Raw genomic sequence first — 21,145 nt, forward strand, 5'->3', positions numbered from 1 at the left:
TGGAATCCCCCGAACCCATGCACATTCGGCACGGCATCTTGAGGGTTCGGCGACTTATAGTCCGAGATAGGAAATGGTGCGGACGACAAAGCCGATCAATAATCCTCACACAGCTTCACAGAAGTTCTCCACGCAACGCTAAAAACACACGCTAGGCACTCACAAGTCTGCACACCCTTTCACAGTCATCAGGTTCATCAAGTCATCACACACAACGCCAGTGATCACAGCCCACCAATGTGGATGATGGCGTTGCAAACACCCACTCCAACAGCGCTGCTCGGAATTTCAGGAATCACAGCCTTGCAGGCTGTGTGTGCCTGAGTGTCTTGCCTGTCCTTGGCAAAAGGCTTGGCTTGGATCTTTCTAATTTGCTGTCAAACCAATCAGAGGGTGCAGCATGACCTTGCCAACAGATTCGAGTTTTTGTTTTCGCATGCTTTCCACGCTTTTTGCAATGCCATGCAGAGCCAAGCATTCCTGGTCCCAACTGGGGTGCCGTAAATGCCTGCTGCTGTCCTGCTGCTCGGTTACCGGATCGCCCAGCGGCGAACGAACACCTGGGAATTACATGCCGATGAGGCGATGCGTTCGGGCTTGGAGACTGGCTGCCTGGCTTCAAACGGTTGAAAACGAGCTGTGTTGTGGAGCTTTGGAGGATGCCAGTTGCCACTCCCTGCCCGTGTAAGCCGGAGTTATGTTCTTTTGGACGTCTTGGGCCGTGTCTGTGTGGATATGAGCTGGTGGGATATTTGTCATGATGGGCTTATGATGAAGAGAGAAAGGCTTGGAAGGGAGCGAGCAGAGGGAACTGCGGAGGATGAAAAAAAATCTTTGCAGTCACCGATGGTTGTCAGGCCATGCCGAGCGCGAGATCCGACCTCGCCGATATACACAGTACGGAAGTTTGTAAACGTGAACCAACCTAGCATGCCCGGTGCAAGTGCTTTCTTTCCTTTTGGAGGTCTCATCGTTCGCCGAAGGGAAGAGCACAGACATGCACAGATATCACTCCCTCAGAGGCATCAGATGCGAACACTCTCTCGATTATCACAGACTGAGAGTCCCTTCCAGGTAGCATTTCTCCCCAGATCATCGTTCTTCCTGGTAGTCCTGTCATCCGTCCACTGAGCGGCCCGCAAGCGCTGCAGTTGATCTTTTGCGTCAGAAACGGTGAATTTTTGAAACGAGCAGGGGGGGCACAATTGCAGTGATCAGGAGGCCCTATGACTGCATCGATGATGGCATTCGTGCAATGCCCGATCATGACGTACCCTGTCAACACATGCTCTTTTTCTTTTTTTTCTTTTTTTTTTCCTTTTTTTTACTCTTCCTGATAGGGAGCTTGGGAGTGGAAGGCTGCCAGCAAGGTATCCACAGAGTAACGTAGCACGGGGTTCATTGCTTGATTGGGACTTTTTGATAGGAAGAAAACATGGTGGTGACTTGTTTCGCACATGTCAACGCGGTACCCTTACTATTACACCACTTCAACCCGGAACGTTTGTTAGCGTGGTTCTTGCAGTTGAGGTCTGCAAATCAACACAGAAAAATAACCACACAACCATTTTAGAATCAAGGACGTAGGAAGTAATGTATGAAGCTTGAAAAATACACTAGTTTATCCCGACTTCCTACTTGTGATATCAGAAAATTGTAGGTGAATTTTGTAGGATGTGTGGTGAAGTCCGGCGCTCACGAATACGTTCCAGGGCAAGACAGCTGAATGGAACCCACATGCGGAGATGCAAGGTACAGACAGCATTTTGTTTTGCCATGTCAGGGGGGCGCGCGATCTACAGAGGCACGGTGGCACCCCTCACTCCCATGGGAAATCCCAATACCCTGTTCCTAGTCGACCTGGCAAGGCAATCTGTCTAGTGTACACTACATCACACTACCTAGAGGTACGCTAGCTACACTAGCAAAGCATTCACGAGGTTTGTTGCGAGCCAGATAAATCAACTGTGTATCCTGATAAACCAGCGGTGTGGAGTCATGTAAGCTGACAGCCAGGCTTAAGCTAAGAAGCCAAGGCTGTGGTGGATGATTGGAGGAATAGCTGTATTATGTAGGCGTGCATAATGGCGGCGGTTCTCTGGATCCAAAGCTCCCGATAGCTCTCCATCTGAAAGTTCCTCCTTTAAGCGAGGTCTTCAGCTCCTAGACTTCAACTTTCGAATAGACGCTTCGTGGTTCCTCCCATCCACGCCCTATTCACGTTCTCTTACGTTCTCTAACTCTTCTACCATATTCTTGGCGCATCGTAAGAAATATCATAGTGCACGCTAGAGACGCCAAGGTGCTCATAGTACCCCATTGGTTAGACAGGCTCCACCCGGCCTGTTTCTCTTTAGCATAACGCACAGTTGATTTATCTGGCTCGGTTTTGCTGCGTCCACGTCTTTACTAGTCCAAAGCTCCGGTGGATTCCCCCGCTTGCTGGCTTACAAGTACACCACGCTGCCACCTAAATAAAGCTCCCTTGCCCCCCTCCTCCTTTCGATGTTCTCCAACCGGCTCGCCCAGTAGCTGGGGTTAGCTCAGTCGCTTCACCACTACCGACATTGCAAATCACGAAGAACTTGTCTCTCGCCATTTGTTCGAGTCCGCATCAGGCTATGCTCTGCATCCCTATAACCACCAGCCATCATCACCATACGCAAAATCACAAGATGCTCCGAAGTTTCCGGAGCCATAAATCCATGAGGTCCGGCCACTCGTTCAGCAAGGTCGAGCACGCCAGATACCCAAGCGATGCTTCATCCATGGATTCCCGCTCCTCTACCACCAGCAGCAACGGGAGGATGGCCTTCGATCCCCTGAGATGCCATCCTCCCGACCTAACCGTCACTCATCGGCCATCTCTGAACATCAGTGAGGATGGACCACGCCGGCCCTCGCGCAGTCTGCCCGAGCCACATCACGCTCAGCATCACTATACGACGATGCCACGTGTACATCACCACTCTCACCAGCCTACCACGCCAACAACGGTCATTTACGACGGCTTCGACTTTGGCTTTCACCCCAACAAGTCGGCGCCAGGTACATCAGCTTCAGCACATGGTTCAGCAGGCGTGGCATCGCCTTCTTCTCCCACTCCGAGCACCGACAGCTTCAGCAGCAGCTTCAGCAGCGACTCGATGGATTCGAACTATTGTGTCGGCCTAACGGTGGCACCAAAGCCTCGTCAGGGTCCCCAAAAGGAGGTCTCGGCAGCCATGGCACGCCCACGAGGTCTGGATGCCGCTGACGATTTCATCAAGAGAGGCGGTTGGAAGAGGAGAGGCGTCATCTTTGAGTTGGACGCGCCAATGGCTGATGAGGAAGAGTGCTTTGATCTTGATATGGATTGAAGTTTTGGGATCTCAAGATCTCTCTCTCTCTTTACTCTCGCCCTCCATCCGTCCGTCTTCCAACCACTTTCCTCTCTCTTGTGCCGTGCTCGTGTTGTTCTTCACTTCATACCTCTCTTCTCATCCGATCCCTTTACTATCTGCTTAGGGATGGATTGTATTACCTACACACAACCCATTTGTCATTCTCACTTGATTCTGTACCATTTCTTATTCCCGACAACAAGCAACAACACTTGCGTCTGTAACACAAACTCACTCATTTCCTTTGTCACATCAAGCATCAACTTTTGGAACCGGGTCGCAGGTCGGGTCCGGGGTTCGGTCGGTCACTGCATTTTTGGGAATGGGGTTGGGGATCCATGGGTATGGCGCCTTGGTTTTTTTCTTTTTTTTCTTTTTTTTTTCTTTTGTCTTTTGTTTTTTCCTTTTTCTGTTTGCTTTCATGATTTTGTCTCCCCCTTGATACCGTTTTCTTCAAAAGTGTCTTAACAACCCCATTCTGCATCGATCAAAGGGTAGCAGGCATTTCAGCCACTCATCTTCACAAGTTGGAAGTGGCATTGGCGTTGGGTTAGGGATCTGTTTGCAAATATCTCTTCTTTCTCCATCCGCCGAGTTCTCTCCGGTACGCTGGTCAAGTTCTCGGAAGGGAAGGTCCGGAAATGGGAACCTGGAACTGGGAAATACCCACACAGGAATGGGCGGAAATGGGAGTCCATACACATCATACATCGTATGATGAGGCATGGCATGGCGTAGTGATTAGGAATAGAGCCATCATTGTGTCAACCACGTCTCAACATTCATTCTATGCCCAGTTGTCCTCCATTGTGATATCACTCAACTGTTGTCTCACATGTTAATCTCGCCAACCCAACAGCTAATGAAAACTGCAGAACCCCTGTCTGCAAGTCCGTGAGCAGATAGCCCGGTGGTAAGTTCCGGACGGGACATATTTTCTTTGATCTCGTTCTTGTCCAGCTCAGCTGTGAAAGCATAAAGGTAGCCCAGTCAAGAAGTCGGAGCTCGAACTATAATAGACCATACAATCATGACAGAAGAGGTCAAGAAACGAACCATATAACTGAAGTATATCACAGCTTTATGTGCGAGTGTCGCAAGGTTTTGCCTACTAAAAACCTGAAGAGGGGCCCCATGCCATTATGGCGCTGTGCTAAGATTATGGCCAGGGAATAAGGCTAGGTATTATTATTATTTGTGTGCGAGATTCGTTTCACATCCCAACCAGCATAAAACCATTGGATTATATAGAGGCCTCTTGCCCAGTCCGTGACGACATGGCATAGCTACAGAAAGCTTTCAAGACCTATCTACCAAGCCTCTTCACAAGTCACAAGTCTTTATCTTTGTTCAATTGATGTAAACCATCATGAAAATTCCACGCCGAATGGAACGAAACATCCGGTTTGTCACTACCCATCAACAAGGACGGCGCTCCTGGCCGAAAAACAAGGAAGATTACTTGAAGGTTGCCCGTCGTTCCAAGGCAAATTGCAGATGAAGTTTGAGAGGCGACTGTCGTAGACGTTGGTAAGGTTACATCGAACGGGAACGAACCGGCTCGTTAGTCCGCAGATAATCAATTCGTGTTGTTGCATGTAGTGGTACATGTATCAAGACGGTTAAAAGCTTGGTAAAGGCGACAGGTGTGTGAATGACTCTGTTAAGCGGTAACATAATGTTACTACTTCGCGGCTGTCTACATTTACCTACTTAACCTCAGATGTTCACAGGTTATGAGATAGCTACCGATCGATAAACACCACACGAGCATTACAAATCGAGGATTCAGGAAACAAAAAAATCACCTGTAAGGCAGCTTTTCTTCCATCAATAATCGAAACATTCCTCTCACTATATATTACCAGGGAGTATCGAGAATATTTGAGAGCAACAGAAAGCCTTGGAAGCATTGAAAGTATTAGAGAGCATTGGACTTGGAGAGCAATAATTGCCGAGGTCTATAGTAGGTAGTGTTTCAATGATGGGGACCATCAACCGCAGCGAGGAACATCTACGGAGTGTGCCATCGAAGGTGGGAACAGCTCATTAGAGTTATGATGGTGCCTTCGCTTCTGATTGCAGCCTTTGCGGGCTCTGAACTCGTTGGCGGCGGTAGGGTACACATGTGCACTTCACGATTCGTTAAGCAATCTTGAGGTCTCGAAGGTACCTACCAAGAGACTGGATTGGATGTACACTGCAAAGAAAGCGAGATCACAGTTCGTCGATGCCGATAAACATAACATCACATCACCCATTCCACACCTCCCAAGTGCCATCCATCTCCAACCTCCTCCTTATCGACAAACAAACAACCCTGTCCGAAACCCCAAAATGGCAAAGAGAAATGCAAATGCCATTATTTTCAACATTCCCAACTGTCCCTCCATCTAATAACGGAATAAAAAAAGCCAAGTCGCCCAGGTAGGCTTGTAGAACGAACGACAATGCCCCAGCTGTCAGACCTATGAAAACCGGCGCGTTAAGTTATTCATCAACTGTAACCACTGCGCCATAGAATGTAACCACAGGGCTCCCCGCTATGGTAGAGAGGCTACTAGATAACAAATCTTATATAATGTCTGCCACTAGTACCTGGGTCAGGTCTAGGTATTCCAGTAGACATGGAAGGTACGCGGGACGGCGGGAAGGTCTCATCCGTCATCCGATGTCTGTCATGGGGGAACTAGGTACCTCTGACCGAAGGGCGTGCCGCGCAGACGGCAAGATCGGCGGCAGAAATGGTGGAAAGAACGATGGAAGGAACAATGGCAGAAATTGCGGCAGGCGGATAGTTATGTTAAGTCGTACGCAGCCTGTAATGGACTTGTCAGTCCTTTGCAACTCTAGATTAATACATGTTGTTTAGAGATCAACCTTCAACATTGGTGATACTTGCGTTACCACTAGAGAACCAGATAGAAGCGAATCCTCTGGTGGGAAGAGGATAGGTCTGACTTGTTGATCTACGAGCAAAATTGAATTTCCTCAGGCGGCGATTACGATGGCATATATTAGATGAACTCCTACTGCTGGAGTTCTTTACCTACCTACCTACCTCAAGGAGACTCCAGACGCATGGAAGATTGTGATCACTTATAACCCAGGACTTGAAGAATAACCTATGACGGCCGTCTGGATGTAAATTATGACGGTTTCCCTGTTTGTTTATGGAGTCTTAAGTATTGGATCCACAGCGCTCTATGAACAGGATTCGTACGGTAGGTTGATGGATAGGAATCGTGAAACATAATGCCATGATACATGGAACATGTGCCTGAGGATGATAAACCAGAGGAGGTGTCAGGTATGATGCGCCATCCTCGGTATGGAGGAATCTCGAAATGATAAGCGAAAGGCAACTTCACGTAAAAGTCTCATCGGGGACATATGAACCGCAGGAGGAGACACTCGCAGATGACAAGACGACGTCTGTCCTTATCACCAAAGCCTGGCGAGAACCAAGAAGCCATGGCATGGTCTTTTGATGTATTAGAGTAATTAACCCAAGGGTATACTGCGAGTGTTGTCAGCTTCATTCAAGAACGGGTCGACGTGAGCTCGCATACTACATAAAGAGAACTTGCATTCGCAACAAACGATTGGTTTCCAATAGGACTAGCTTCCGATTAAGGCGAATAACATGGTCTCCAGTTGAGAGATACTCCCTGGATAACCTACCATGTGAGCACATCAGAATAGGTAGTGTCTGCCTTACCAGCTGAACAGCCAACTTCACTCATCTTTCCCCGCATTTCTGTGAGACACCGTCACGCCGTTCGATCGGATAGCCGACAACACTTTTACCTCCTTGAACGTTCACAAACAAGAAGACCAAATTGAACTCCATCTTCCTCCAGAATGCCCCCCACTCCCCTTCTTCCGGGCGTCCCCATACTCGGTATGGCTCGCCTCCGATGAGAAATCCAGTCTTAAAAAAAATCACGCCGAGAGCTCCCCACAGCCGAACACCAAGACCGCCTTCGCAGCAGAATGCTGTTCACTCATCGCTCAACATACTAGCCCCTGGAGCTCGGGATCGCCATCTCTCCTTAACGCGACCAAGACCGAGTTCACCGTCCCATTGACATTCGCCTCGCTGTCCGCGGATGAAGAAAACCGTCACCAGATCCCAGTGATAAACTATGAGCATTTTACCGCTTCCCCAAGCACGAGACAGCCCTGCAGCGTCTTCCCAAGCTCAGGGGCACCCAGATCTCATGGTCCATCACACCCATGGTGACGGACTGTATGTAGGTGAAGCCGACAGAGAGGAAGCTCTCCTGCCTTTGAATTCTGGAAGCGACATCACTCACCACAACCCAAAACGTCAATATCACCAGTTTTCCCCACGATCAGAGACGTCTACTCACTTGCCTACCGTCTCATGCCGACCTGCTCTGCAAATCACAGCCTATTCGACTGCCTCTCCGTCCTCACCTTCAACCTCAACCAACACCAACATCGGCATAGCGATAACAACACACAGCCACAGAAAACCATCCTAGCAGGAATGTCCTCCGACAGCCAACTCGCCGCCCTTGTCTTTCAGCACGCCATTGCCTGCGGCACCAACCATCTACGGCGTTTTCCTCCGCTGTCTCCCGTCATTAACGACGCCTTCAGCGGCCTGGATCCTTACATGCCGCTGCACTTTCGGTTACTGCACACCATCGCCTAACATTCTTCCTTGTGGAACTCGCCGCTCAGGCGAATGAAGTGGGCAGGGCCGCGGAACGGGCTGGAGAGGATGCCGCCTTGAGGCTAAATAATGAAATACGGAAAAGGCTGCTGAGGACGTGGATCCAGCTGTGCTCGAACAACAGTCTGTACTCGGATGGGCTGTATTATGTCAAGGCGTTGGAGGAGGTTGGGGTCGGGGTTATGATCGATGTGGTGAGGGCGGGTGGCCACATACGTCCTGGCTGAAGGCGCAGCTGTTCGAGAGGACGTTGGAGGCGGATAAAGATATGACTAGAGGGCTTGGGCGGTTGCTTGGATGAGAGAGGTAACAAGGGGAGGAAAGTGAGGTGAGTGTCCTCGGAGCCGGCCGGGAGATAAGTGAGTGAGCTAGCTGCGTTAACGGATGTGAGTGACAAAAAGAAGGTTCGTAAGGTATTGTAACGGTTGTCAGAAATCATAGTGGGAGATAGAGGATGCGATTGATCCGTAGTTCCTTGGCGCATTCCTGCTATCTACAATGCTAGAGTACATAAACAAATGGAACCGTTGACTGAGGGATCGCCATTTATAGTACGGAGAGATCGCCGAAACGCTCCTGTTGTCGTGGTCAGTATGTGCATCATCCACCACCCAAGTCCCAGTTCTGGAACATGAACATACCTTGTAGCCAGGAACGGACCAGCGGCCCTTGGAGACAAGCTTGGAGGTCTTCTCGTCGATGGAAGGCTCGGCAGCGGCAACCTCGTCCTGTTCGCAAACTCGATGATCAGCATCATGGCCCAATCCCAGCACTCCATGCGCCCTTGTCCTCGTCCGTCGTCCAGACGTCCAGAACATACCACAGTAAGCTCGTCGAAGGGACGGGCAGTCTCGATGTTCGTGAGAGTCTTCTCGAGATCCTTGAGCTCAAGGTCGACCTTGGTCTTGGTGGCCTCGGCGTTCTTGATGGCCTCAACCTCGAAGGCCTCGATAGCCTTGAGCTGGCGGTTCACGTCATAGGTGGCGGGCTTGAAAGAGGTGAAGCGCTTCTCGATCTCGTTGACGATGGCTTGGTTCTTGAGGGTGCTGCGGTAGGCGGCGAAGTCGACGGTGGTGGGGAGCTCCGAGAGCTGCTGGAGCTTGCGGCGGGCGTCGTCGTTGCGCTTCTTGAAAGCCTGGAGGCTGGCCGCGGTCTGACCACGAAGGCCGAGGGAGGTGGTGATCTTGGCCCAGTCGACCTTGAGAGCTGCGTTCCGCTGTTTTTCGACGACAGGCAAAATTAGCTCAGCTTCTTTGCGGCATCATGATGACCCGAGGCGACGGGGCTTCGACGGCGCAATTGACAGCCACGAAATTGAGCCACCCGTGAATGGCAAACGGTCGCAAGGCCAGAGTCTCCCCACTAACGGATTGCACTTACTGCGGCCATTTTTGCGGTGGTTCTGAGGTGGTCAGGGAGTGGAGGTCAATCGCTGCCAGTATCGTTGCTTGCACTCGGCAAAGAGTTGAAGCAGGCCTATGCGGGCGATCGCGAAGCCGTCACGTGACTCTACCCCAGTGGGATGATCGGGTCGCGACTCACGGCGAAGATGCTCTTTACAACTTTTGCGCCAAGGCAGCAAATTGAGCATTTGTCAAGTGAATGGAAGCTATAACAGTTTGTCCGGTGGCCCAACTGAATTTCACACTTAACAAACGGCACTGGCGCCCTGCAGTCGACGTTTCTGTGCGCATTTCAGTGTGTTCATCCTTACGGGAGGTACCGGAATGCCCAAGCTCGTCCTAGACAAAATAGTTGAGACCTTTATATCATACCGTGGGTATACTCTTAGTACGCATCCAGGCGTCTTTATTACACCTCTGGTCTTGAGTTCTAGGCAATTCCTGCATAGAAACATCAATGGGACTCCAGCCGATGTCTTTTCAAGTTGTTGTGATCCCTATCACTGTCTTGCAACGGCCTATTTTCATGATCTTAGCGAACGGTAATGGACTAGTTTACCTAACCTGTTGGTTGGTCTCATCTATTTTGTCTCGGACGAACCAAGTCAACGCACACCACGTTGCAAACTCCTTACAACAGAATCCGTGAAGTCTCATCAGGAGGTCAAATCTGAACATACGAAGATGAAGCTCTTCCAATTTCCCGTGGAGCTTAAACTACGACCTAATGGACCATGATACCTTTTACATCCACCGCTGTCAAGGAGGTAGGGACAGAAGGTGGCCTAATGATATGAATACATGTCGAACTCAACAATTCGCTAAGCCGTCAAGGATGAGAATCTTGGCCGTCAATGGCAAAAAGACAGAATGGAAGCCGGATGGCGGCGGGGTTGGTGGGCCAAGAGGTATATTTTAACGTCAATCAACGGCTCCTAACGACAACTCAGATGCTCAACGCCATGATGGAGTTGACGATATCGTTGTCGTTCTCTTTGAGAGCCTTGATGGCCTTCTTGCGGGAGACGTTGGCCTGGGTCATGACAAGCTCGATGTCCTTGTCCTCAATACCCTCGGCATCGACCTCCTCACCCTCGTCCTCCTCTTCCTCCTCCTTGGCCTTGCCAGCCTCCTCGTGCTCGTGGGTGTGGCCGGCGTGGTCGTGCTCAGCGGACTGGCTGGCGAGCTGCTGGGCAGCGGCGGCCTGGGCGGAGGCGTTGAGGTCCTCAATCTTAGCCTCACCGAAGACGCTGTCCTAGAGTTAGTATCTGAACGGCGAGGTAACCGGAGAAGCTCCGCGATGAACGAACGGGCAAGCTTACATGTAGGTGTTGCTGTTGGGAGACTTGTAGACCTCGGGGTTGTTAATGACGAAGAGAATCTGGTCGTCTCTGTTAGCTATGGTAGTTCCCCACCAAAAAGGGGGCTCCAAGCTTCCGCCTTGAAACACAAAGCTGTCCAATCGCGGGGCTGTCCACGACGGCAGGAGTGCTGTGGAAGCAGTCGCTCTTCCAATGTTCCCAACTCACGTTCTTGGGGCGGCGGAGGGTGACGCGGGTGATGCCGGGCACGCGCTGGAGATGCAGCTTCTCAATGGCCTTGCGAGCCTTCTTCTCGTTGCGGGAGTGGATTACGGCCTGGGAGCCAGCGGGAAGGCTGGAGTCGCCAGCCTCGATATCGGACTCGTCATCGCTGGAGTTGTCGAGATCCTCGACCTGGGTCTTCTTAACCTCCTCCTCGGGGAGCTCCTCAACTCTGGGATCGGCCATTTTGATAGCTAGTTGCAGATTGACTGGTCAGCTCTCTAGCCCCGCACACAATCGCACACACACACCACCGCTCAAATGCGTCCTGTTTTGCACTCATTCTGAGCTGCAAAAATGGCAATATCGTGCCTGGGCGACGGCCCCAAGCAAAGGACGGGTACCACGAGTGTGCATCTCCTCGTCGCACTCACATTGTTGAGAAAATACCGCTAAGGTTTGATATGCGGGGTTGTGAAGGGGTCGCAAGGCGTGGTGGGAGAGAAAAAGTTCGGGATCCAAAATTCACCAAAAGTGCGTGCACGCCCCCCGGCCCCGGTGTGTGATCGCTCAACCGGGCACAGCAGCCACTGCCCAGCTTGCCCAAGAACCTCCTTTGTCCGATACCCCTCGGTAACCCTAATCATCATGCTAGTTCAATTTCGACCTGACCAGACTGTGGAGCCCTATATGCGTATATAGAGGGTCTTGATGAACACGGTCCACATTTACCCTCAACGACAATGTAGTCCAAGTTGTTCACGTAGACGGTAGAGGTTCTGGTTGGTTGATGATTGCGGATTGGAACTGACTTTTGCTTAAGCATTGATATGTTTTCCAAGGTTGCGCTTCGTATGCTACACAATGGCCGATGTTGGAGATTCCTGCTCTGGATCTACCGAGCGTAACTCGCCCTCTTGATTTGTCTTGGCAGGGGGGCCATCACCAGTGAGGTCATCTTCAAGATGTACTCATAGCGTCGTGTGTTGTATAAGTCCGAACTGCTCACGATGCCGAACAATCTTCACCAGCAGTTTCACTGAAGTTTCCAAATGGTAAAAAGTTCATAAAGTAATTCGAAACGTCTGTTGTTGACAATGGCATGCCATGATTACCCTTTAGCAAACGTGACATGGGATGGAGTGCTATCATGTCAAGTCCCATCTCTTTATGTGGATGTCAGAACGTCAACATACAGCTTCACGTGCGGATAGTGTGCCACAACCCACAGCCAGCCGAACAGGAACCAACCGTGACCAAGAAGTCGTTGTATCCCTTGTCTGTCCATTCCATCCACCTCTGCTGCCACGAGTCGCCCGTCCCAACCGCGCCGGACGCGTAGTCAAACCATACCATCACTTCACACCAGATCCGAAGTCACCGGAGCGCAATGGTCACAATCTGGTCTTCCCTGTCTGGAGCTCGGATATGTTCATCACAGCTTGCTTTGATTGATTCCAGCTCCTCAGATAAACCCAAGAAATGGTGGTTTTTAGGGGTATAGACCTTGGGGTCATTTTTGGCTTAATTCGCATTTTCCCTATGACGCCGCGAGCCACCCTGATGATGTGACAATAGAGGTCTTCCGAATGCGACGCAGAGAGGTATCCCAGCAACCCTGATGCTGAAGTTGTTCATGCAGACCGTTTCGAAAAACCCTCCACCCAAGAACCATGCCGACCAAACGCTCCCAAATCTAATCATCCCAAATCAATTAAGCAGAGGCCTTGATCTTGGCGAGAGCCTTGCGCTCCTCGAAGCGGCGCTGCTTCTTGAGGCGCATAACCTTGAAGCGGTCGAAGTCGGTGAGGGCCTTGCGGCGCTCCTGCTGGAGCTGCTTCTTGGCCCAGTTGCTCTCCTTCCACTTGGCATCGATGCCAGCGGCCTCCCAGGCCTTCTTGACGGCACCAGTGCGGGCACCACGGGGAAGCTTCTCGACGACGAGGGGGGTGAGAAGGGTCTTGGCGAGGGAAACGACGCCGCGGGGGGCAGCGAGCTTGGGGTCGGACGAGGGGCCATCGACAAGGACCTGTGTATCGCGAAAAATGATCGTTTAGTTTCCTGTCCTCGCGTCTTGAATTCAAATCGGTGGTTTCCATGCTCGGTTCAAACATACGCGCTTGTGGTCGACAATCTCGACGATGGTCGCGAGGCTGCCGCCCTCGAGCTTGAGGACACGGCCAACCTCAACGAGGCGCCAGGCGCTGGAACCGATCTGGATATCCGCCATTTTTCTTGTCGGTCTGAGTTGGATTTGCTGGGTCAGCGACAAGTCGGGAATCAGGGGAAAAGTGCGGATTGTCGCAAAGTTCAGGAGAGAAGCCAAAAACGCCGTGTGATAAGCTAGAGGCTTGGGGGGGTTCGATATGCGTACCTTTGATGCTGGTTACGAGGCCGTCAAAGAGTCCAAGTCATCCACCTTGCATCGATATCCAGACCAATTTTTGTGTGCGCTCCAGTAATTGGCAGGGCTAGGCGAAAAGTTACGGACACAAATTATTCCGCCTCCGTGGCTTGGCTCGCAAGGTTCCTGACGCAAGGGTGTCTGCCACAGCTAGCGCGGGGTTATCCCGGTACAGGCTCCATTGTAAGTGGGCCTTATCGATAACCACCAGCAATTGCAGTGGAACTTATCATGGCCTTGACCATTCACCTCACCTCTCGTCACCAACATCGTTAAATCGAAGGTCTCGAGTCTCGACATAACCTGCTGTTCAACAAGCAAAGCAAACGAAGTGCGCTGCGACACCACTCACTGGCAACATTCCTCATGAGACCCGCCTACTTACACAAGCCCTGACGATTATCAATTACCTGCTCTTCTTGATCCCTCTTGTCCAGATTCGCTTCTTGACATGGTAAGTGGGTTACATAGTACGGAGCGTTTATCGACATGGTCCCGCCGTGGTAAAGGCCTTTTGATGCGGGCACGCGAGGTCGGCATCGAAAATGATGGATTACCGGGTGAAGACTAAAATCTTTCTTTCTTTCCCCTTCTTCCGTCGTTGCAAGCTGGTTACCTCGCAACTCTTACGACTGCACGCCACGTTTCCGCAAATGCTTCCCGCCTTTTCGATAAAGCAGCTGTTGAGTTTGTCCCTTGCTGGACCAGGCTGATCCACAAGAACCTCATCCTTCATGCTCAATCTTGTTCAACATTCCAAGCTGTCAGTCCACCTTTACGCCCTTCGCTTTGGTTTTCCAGGACTCAAAGGTGTATGGAAGCTGGGGGGCGGGATGCCTTTGGCAGATGCTTAAAGAAGCAGGTGAAGTCGAACATCATCGCATGATAGCTCCGCGTATGATGACCGAAGGTCGGATTGTGGCTGGTTAGGTCGGCAATTAAGCTTTTTGATGGATCCACTGCACTAACAGGCACAATGGTCCGTTTTCGCGGCCGGTGATTCCTCAAAATCATGTGCAACATTTATCAAAAGTCATGGTAGCATCATAGCCATCGTATTCTCATATGAGTTTCCCCGTTACCCAATTTGTTCTTAGGTTTTGGGTGACTCATGCCGGGACGCCCGCTAAGACGTTGCCCAGAACGAAGAGAGAGGTGCAGTGATTGGTGAAGCAGCTTGGACACAAGCCTGTTCTGCGACTCTGACAGCCCTTGAAAACACGACGTGGAAAATGTACGAGACGTTTGTTTCGAGCAGCTGTCGGGCCGAACAACCGACGTGGGGAACGTACGAGATGGGTGTTTCAAGCAACTGTCGGGCTGAGCAGCCTTGCTTCTATATACCTTGAATCTCCGGACCTCAGACTACATCTTTCCGTCCTTCAACTGTGGTTGCTGTCCTCATTCGAGTCTCTTCCTCCATCAATTAACTTAATCTCAACTCGCATTGACGCTCTTCCTCTGCCACTGACAACCAACCGTCATTTGCAAATTGCTGCACAGCCAGCGCAGTCATCATGGCACAACCGCTAGCCATTACGGCAGCCGATACCGAGTTTTGCGAGGCCACACCGGAGCAGCGAGAGCTAGCATGGAAGCTCAACGGCGCTGCTTGGGCGCGACCCATGTCCATTGAAACCTACGTTGCGCAGGAATTTCACCTTTCGGAACAGGAGCTTACCAAGGACGGGCGTTGCAAGTACTGGGTACTGCACCTGACGGGATATCCTCGGCAGGTTATCGCGAGTTGCGAAACTACCAGGAAGAAGGTCTTGATTTCAGAAAACGGCGTTTCGCGAGAGGGCTACGGCTACGGTATTGCCAGTGTGTACACCAACCCAGACTACCGCCGCCAGGGCATGGCCGCAACCTTGCTCCGCCGTGTGCAGGAAGCAATGGATCGGGACAGCGATCTTAGCGTCTTGTACAGCGACATTGGCCGGCAGTACTATTCGAACCTGGGCTGGCATGTTGTCCCCAGAGATGAGCTCACTCTCACCTACATTCCGCCCGCCTCGACTAGTGACAACGAGACACCTACCCTCCAACACAGCCAACCCGGCAGTATACGGTACCTGCGTCTCGAGGACCTGCGCACTCTTTGTGAGGTGGACGAGCTTCATCTCAGCGCTCGCTTCGATCGAATCCCAGCCGACGGGGCAAGGCATGTCGCATTCTTGCCCAGCTTTGCTCAGATATCGTGGCAGGTCGCGCGGGCCGAGTTCGTCGCAGGAAAGCTGTTAGACGGAAAGGCCCCAGAGAATGTGGGGGCCATTACTAGTAACGGGCGAGCTTGGATATACTGGAGTCACGACTGGAAGCGGAAGAAGCTCAAGATTCTGAAGGTCGTCACTGTGCTAGAATCAACACAGCAACAGCGCATTTATGACATCAGGGTCCTTGTGGAAGCCGCACTGGTTGAGGCAACCACGTGGGGTCTGGGGACCGTGTTGCTGTGGAACCCGGATGAGGAGACAGCGATGGGCTGCAAGGCCGTGGGTGATGTGCATCCCCATGATATTGATGTCGTGATCGACGAGAATGTCGATCACAGTATCTCGTCTTTAAGATGGGCTGGCGGCAAGCACAAGAATACGGTCTGGGAAGACAACTATTACTATTGCTGGTGCTGAAGTCGGCTGGCTTGCCTCGCCTTGGAGTTCCTCCTGCGTTCTTTTTTCCGCTTTGGTCATGCAGCTATGAGTTAGACATGGAAGACCTTGGATAGTACGGTTCCGGCATAACTTAGATGGTCAGATGAGGTTAGAGGTTTAGACCAGCCGGTCCAATAGAGAATATACGTGGTGATACTGGTAGCAGACATGAGTCCTCTGAGGTGAGCTGAGCTTTAAAGCTTGGTGCAAGTCTGTCGCAGCTTACACCGAAATGAGGCTTCGGCCACGTAATTACCTGTTCTCGTTGACGCGACTGAAAGTTGAGAGAATCTCAAGGGCGCGAATTGGTTTGGTTTTTCCTGAACTGAAAGGCGAAATGAGATGGATGTTGAGACTTTGATCTGGACTTTTGGACAGTTCCGTGTGGCTGTTGAGGTACCCTCGTGGAACCCGTTGCGCGCTGTGGGACCGAGTTACATGGGGCCTGGGCTGATGGAGCGGCAAGGTTCCGAGCGGTCAAATGGAACGGGACCAGGGCAAGACGGGCACTCCTTTAGCGTGGGTTCATCCGAGAACCTTCAGGGGCATTTCGACTGACGCCGGGCTTTTGCTGACAAGGGTCCAGTTCCATAGGTCCCTTTTGGAACGGAAAACCCCCCTCTGCCCCCAACCTACCTAGGTACTGCATCTCTCCAACGAGGAGAAAAAAAGACCACGATCATGTTAGCACAACTTCGATGCATCATTTCATCCGCAGTCTAACAGCCAACTACTTTAGACAATGCTACCCCAATCCCATCTCTGATAAGAGATTTAATCCCGAAACCTCTCCTTGAACCTCGAACCAGCGAACCCGCGTCGAGATGCGAACATGTCCCTCCGATCGCTGAACACGACAACAGGCCCTGCGGCTAGCCGAGACCGCTCGCAATCGCTGCTCTCCCCCTCCGATTATGATGCCGATGCGATTTCAATTCGGAGCGAACAGGACACCGACAGCGAAGATGACGAACGCCAGCTCCGTGCGCGCAACAGCCGCGAGCTTCTTGCCCATGACCGCCTCGTCTTGATGGAGGAGGAAGAGCTGGAACAAATGGTGACCGAGACCCGGCGGAAGCAAGAGCTAGAACGCACAGTCTCTAACCTGCCAATCCCCAATCCTTTACGAATGCTTGCGCGCCGCATGAGCGATGTTTCGCCGTCACGATCTAGAAGTTCCTCTAGCGCGCCGGGAGCGTCAACGGACAATCTGGTGGCCGACAAGCGGAATAAGCGGCGAGCAAGGAGACAGGCCAAGAGAGACAGACTGCTGGCTGAGGCACAGCACGGGGAGGACGGCGAATTGATGTACGAGATGGAGGAAGGGGCCATGAAAGACGGAAGTTCTACGGGCGACAGCAGCGACCGCGAAGACAGCGACGATGTCGACCGAAGAGGCCTGCTGCATTTCGCGGATGCCAAGGCTAGACGCAAGCGAGACTGGTGCCGATGGATACTCGTATACAGCTTGATCATCGTCGCCTTCGCCATCCTGTTTTTGACGGCGTGGAAGTTGTCACTAACACAGCGGGGGAATGCCACTTCGAGGCGACCGCTAGTGAGCAATGGCACTGCCATGTTTGCGCCTACTACCATCATCTTCAGTCTGGATGGCTTCAGGGCCGATTTTCTCAATCGAGGACTAACACCAAGACTCAGTTCGTTCATCAAGGAGGGCGTGTCGCCATTGTACATGCTGCCATCCTTCCCTAGCGTCACATTTCCTAACCACTATACGCTTGCAACAGGCCTGTATCCCGAAGCTCATGGTGTTGTTGGTAACACCTTCTGGGATCCCACGCTCCGAGAGGAGTTCTACTACACTGACCCAGCGCGGAGTTTGGATCCAAAGTGGTGGCACGGAGAGCCCTTCTGGGTTTCGGCTCAGAAACAGGGACTCAAAACGGCCATCCACATGTGGCCAGGGAGCGAGGCCCACGTTTTGGACATTGAACCTACCTATATGGATAGGTATAACGGAAAAGAGAAGCTCGGAAACAAAGTTGATCGAATTCTAGGCTTTTTGGACATGCCAGATGATGAACGGCCACAAGTTATCGCGGCATATGTACCAAATGTTGACTCTGACGGTCACAAATATGGCCCGAACAGTACTGAGATTCGATCTACTATTGAAAAGGTCGACATGATGATGGACAAGATCTTTAAGGGACTGGAGGAGCGGCATTTGACCGACATTGTCAATGTCATTGTGGTCTCGGACCACGGCATGGCGACCACTGATATATCCCGACTTGTACAACTTGAGGACTTGGTCGACCTCAGTAAGATCGAGCACACAGACGGCTGGCCGCTGGTGGGGCTGAGACCCAAGAACCCCGATGAGCTTGAGGATATTTACCGCGACCTGATTGAGAAAACGAAAACGAACCCGAACCTCGAGGTCTATCTGCGTGATGTCAACATGCCGGAGAGATATCATTTCTCAAAGAATGAACGGATTGCTCCTCTTTGGATCGTACCTAAAGCAGGCTGGGCTTTGGTCAATATGAAAGAGATGAACCTGAAGGAGGCGCAGGCGCAAGGAGCCGTGTACCACCCTCGCGGTCTTCACGGTTATGATCATGAGCACCCCTTGATGAGGGCAATATTCATTGCCCGCGGTCCGGCTTTCCCTCATGAGGCGAACAGCCGGCTTGAAGTTTTCCGTAAGTCCATTTGCTTCTGGTCTATTGCGGAATATCACTGTGTGACCAAGCCCACTGACGGTGCTCTAGAAAACATTGAAGTTTATAACATTCTCTGCGACTCTGTCGGCATCTCCCCGGCGCCTAATAACGGCACAATTCGTCTTCCGTTGAAGCCGGTAGGGCTCCATAATGACGAACCGGGAGCCGGGATCGAGAGCCCGGTAGACCCCGTGACATCTTACACACTAACCTCATCCGCTGCCCTTCTTGCCACCTCATCTATCACCACTCCTACCACGGTGTCTACCACTGATCCGGCACAGTCGGCTCCTGCTTCTCCTGTTACCTCGGCCATTACATCGGCCAAGACCTCCTCAACCACATCCAAACCAGATACCCTTAGCACCAACCAGCCCAACCCGCACCCTACCGACCACCCGCCCGAAGGTGACAATGGGGCAGACGGTGACAAACCGTCTGATGGCAATTCCGATTCAAAGACACCAAATTTCTGGGACTGGTTCAGCGGGGAAGTGAGTAAGTGGTGGGAGAAGGTATCGAATTCGGGCAAGAATGACAAGTCGGACGGCAACAGCTCATCAGCGACCTGATTCGGTTGATTGTATTCTCTTGAGAGTCTTTGCGGCATGCATTCACGGCGTTGTTGGGGACACGCGAGATGCTCAAATACCACTGTTTATGATTCATGGGTTTTCAAACTTCTTCGTCCTCCCTCCCATGGTCGGTTTCTTTTGGCTTCGCGACCTGTCATAATGAACTTTAAGAGTGGATCTTTACTTTACTGCCCTTCAGGCAGCACATACTAATCCAATTTCTGGACGGAGCTCTCGAGTGGCGTATGATATATTGTCACATTTTCCCCAGTTCAAGCATTGGATTGTACGATATGACAGCAAAGCCTTTCTGGGCCAGCGCGTCTCTATTATGGAATTTGGCGTTAAAACCGACCAGCGACAGATCTAAGAATTAGAATCATGAACGTGTCAAACACATATCTGGCGGATGTGATCAAGCCTTCTAGATATACTTGTGGATGTGCCCTCATTATCCAGGCCGGATAGCGAGCCGATACCGATAACCAAGGTCCATGTCTGCACTTGCATTACCAAACAACCACTCAGGCTTTCTGCACCGAACTGCGCAGGGAGTCTGTTTTGCTCCCGAGTTCCTTCCCTATCATGATAATTGCGGATGTCCAAGGTTTGATGCAAGGTCACGTAATTTGAGAGCTTGTGAGATGATATACCTACCTAAGGTATCCATGCGTGCAGGAAAGCGCTCGCTGACAATGTGTACCTTGTCCCACAAACAGCAGTAATTCGTGAATCCATTGTTTCCTCATTCTGTACCTGGACACAGGAGGGAAGCAGACGCTCCGAGACCTGACGAGCATGTTTGATAATAAATACAACGAGCTGGAGCTGACTGGAGCAAAGAGTCCGATGAAGCTAGGAACTGTGGGTGCTGCCTCTGGAACAGTGTGGGGAAAACTGAAGGGATGCATTGTGGAGGCATAAACGGCGTTTTGAATTCGGATGAACAGGGAAACACCAAAACGCGTTGATCGATTTCACTACGTAAAAGTGGCGCGTAAAAGAAGTCAACAATCAAAAAGACGCAACGCGCGAGGTTTAGTTTGGTGGTCTGAACCGAATCGATTGCGGCAACGAAGAAGTCGGCACTCGTGTTGGCGTTTGTGATTGCTTTTTCTCAAGGGAAACAATCTGCCAACGACGTTTCCGCTCCTTTTTTGGTGGCTTCAAACTGGTAACCGCCAACCAATTCAAAGCAAACGCTTTTCCTCCGAATAACACAGCCTCCTTCCACCTGAGTCTGAATTTGACTCCTCACAATCGGCGCAACTTTCCGAGTCAGCGTCGTACACGAGGATTACACAAGTTTCTTGCCCTCTGTTTCTCATCTCACCTTTCCTTTCCGCAACGCGGCTCGCTTTGGCTTTCATATGTCAGCTTGAAGCTGCAGTTTCGCTTGAAGCTGGACTCGTCCAATACCTGCATCACCCACACAAATACAAAGGTGTGCTCAAGACCGCGATCTTGTTAAACGGACCTTCCTCTTTGTTACGTGGTTCAAGTCAGTTGGAGGCCACACCCAGCTCCAGAGGAACCTGGTGGTGCGCATGCAGCCTGCTTTGGGTCGACGGCATCTGGATGGCCACGCGGTCTAGACATCCTGATTACAACAGGCAGCCACGGTCACTCAAACAATCCACTTGAGGCTCTTCAGCCTGCTCCCGTCTTCGATACCTCTACCCCTTGGGGCTTGCGTTACCACCCCACGTATCGTTTCTTCAGCCAAGATCGCCCACCGTCATCCGATTTGCAGGTGTCCACCAGGCCGCGAGCTACCTCGACCTGTAGACTGGCAACCGCCGGGGCAA

General features: G+C 51.5%; 7 protein-coding genes across 7 annotated transcripts; 4 read left to right on the forward strand and 3 right to left on the reverse strand.

Annotated features, from left to right (window-relative positions):
* Positions 1-2,472: 2,472 nt before the first annotated feature.
* Positions 2,473-3,770, forward strand: B0T23DRAFT_374611 (uncharacterized protein). The gene has a single exon (XM_062836856.1). The coding sequence runs from the start codon at positions 2,622-2,624 to the stop codon at positions 3,357-3,359; it is 738 nt and encodes a 245-aa protein (XP_062695840.1). The 5' UTR covers positions 2,473-2,621; the 3' UTR covers positions 3,360-3,770.
* Positions 3,740-4,162, reverse strand: B0T23DRAFT_374612 (uncharacterized protein). Its single transcript, XM_062836857.1, has one exon. The coding sequence runs from the start codon at positions 4,107-4,109 to the stop codon at positions 3,837-3,839; it is 273 nt and encodes a 90-aa protein (XP_062695841.1). The 5' UTR covers positions 4,110-4,162; the 3' UTR covers positions 3,740-3,836.
* A 2,916-nt stretch (positions 4,163-7,078) lies between these two features.
* Positions 7,079-8,067, forward strand: B0T23DRAFT_353694 (uncharacterized protein; the record flags this gene model as incomplete). The annotated part of the gene is made up of 3 exons (XM_062836114.1): positions 7,079-7,287; positions 7,557-7,643; positions 7,730-8,067. The coding sequence occupies exons 1-3, from the start codon at positions 7,248-7,250 to the stop codon at positions 8,065-8,067; spliced, it is 465 nt and encodes a 154-aa protein (XP_062695842.1). The 5' UTR covers positions 7,079-7,247.
* A 461-nt stretch (positions 8,068-8,528) lies between these two features.
* Positions 8,529-11,260, reverse strand: B0T23DRAFT_333583 (uncharacterized protein; the record flags this gene model as incomplete). The annotated part of the gene is made up of 6 exons (XM_062835767.1): positions 8,529-8,664; positions 8,730-8,816; positions 8,909-9,304; positions 10,468-10,741; positions 10,814-10,872; positions 11,021-11,260. The coding sequence occupies 6 exons, from the start codon at positions 11,258-11,260 to the stop codon at positions 8,635-8,637; spliced, it is 1,086 nt and encodes a 361-aa protein (XP_062695843.1). The 3' UTR covers positions 8,529-8,634.
* Positions 11,261-12,552: 1,292 nt separating this feature from the next.
* On the reverse strand, positions 12,553-13,435 carry B0T23DRAFT_87311 (ribosomal protein L14-domain-containing protein). The gene is made up of 2 exons (XM_062841923.1): positions 13,131-13,435; positions 12,553-13,043 (listed from the first exon to the last, which is right to left on the reverse strand). The coding sequence occupies exons 1-2, from the start codon at positions 13,242-13,244 to the stop codon at positions 12,729-12,731; spliced, it is 429 nt and encodes a 142-aa protein (XP_062695844.1). The 5' UTR covers positions 13,245-13,435; the 3' UTR covers positions 12,553-12,728.
* A 1,253-nt stretch (positions 13,436-14,688) lies between these two features.
* B0T23DRAFT_87423 (uncharacterized protein) lies at positions 14,689-16,116 on the forward strand. The gene has a single exon (XM_062841925.1). It carries the CDS (start codon positions 14,936-14,938, stop codon positions 16,049-16,051), a length of 1,116 nt encoding a protein of 371 aa, XP_062695845.1. The 5' UTR covers positions 14,689-14,935; the 3' UTR covers positions 16,052-16,116.
* Positions 16,117-16,808: 692 nt separating this feature from the next.
* On the forward strand, positions 16,809-19,531 carry B0T23DRAFT_87430 (alkaline-phosphatase-like protein). Its single transcript, XM_062841926.1, has 2 exons — positions 16,809-18,741; positions 18,811-19,531. The coding sequence occupies exons 1-2, from the start codon at positions 16,905-16,907 to the stop codon at positions 19,332-19,334; spliced, it is 2,361 nt and encodes a 786-aa protein (XP_062695846.1). The 5' UTR covers positions 16,809-16,904; the 3' UTR covers positions 19,335-19,531.
* Positions 19,532-21,145: the final 1,614 nt, after the last annotated feature.

This window comes from Neurospora hispaniola (genome assembly GCF_033458365.1).
Source record: "Neurospora hispaniola strain FGSC 10403 chromosome Unknown B0T23scaffold_2, whole genome shotgun sequence".
NCBI lineage: Eukaryota > Fungi > Ascomycota > Sordariomycetes > Sordariales > Sordariaceae > Neurospora > Neurospora hispaniola.

Excerpts from the sequence above, each read along its gene's own strand:
- B0T23DRAFT_374611 (XM_062836856.1), top strand. The coding sequence starts at position 2,622 with ATGCTCTGCATCCCTATAACCACCAGCCATCATCACCATACGCAAAAT.
- B0T23DRAFT_374612 (XM_062836857.1), bottom strand. The coding sequence starts at position 4,109 with ATGCCTCATCATACGATGTATGATGTGTATGGACTCCCATTTCCGCCC.
- B0T23DRAFT_87311 (XM_062841923.1), bottom strand. The coding sequence starts at position 13,244 with ATGGCGGATATCCAGATCGGTTCCAGCGCCTGGCGCCTCGTTGAGGTT. Across the intron at positions 13,044-13,130 it reads AGATTGTCGACCACAAGCGC|GTCCTTGTCGATGGCCCCTC; the intron begins GTATGTTTGAAC and ends CGCGATACACAG.
- B0T23DRAFT_87423 (XM_062841925.1), top strand. The coding sequence starts at position 14,936 with ATGGCACAACCGCTAGCCATTACGGCAGCCGATACCGAGTTTTGCGAG.
- B0T23DRAFT_87430 (XM_062841926.1), top strand. The coding sequence starts at position 16,905 with ATGTCCCTCCGATCGCTGAACACGACAACAGGCCCTGCGGCTAGCCGA. Across the intron at positions 18,742-18,810 it reads CAGCCGGCTTGAAGTTTTCC|AAAACATTGAAGTTTATAAC; the intron begins GTAAGTCCATTT and ends ACGGTGCTCTAG.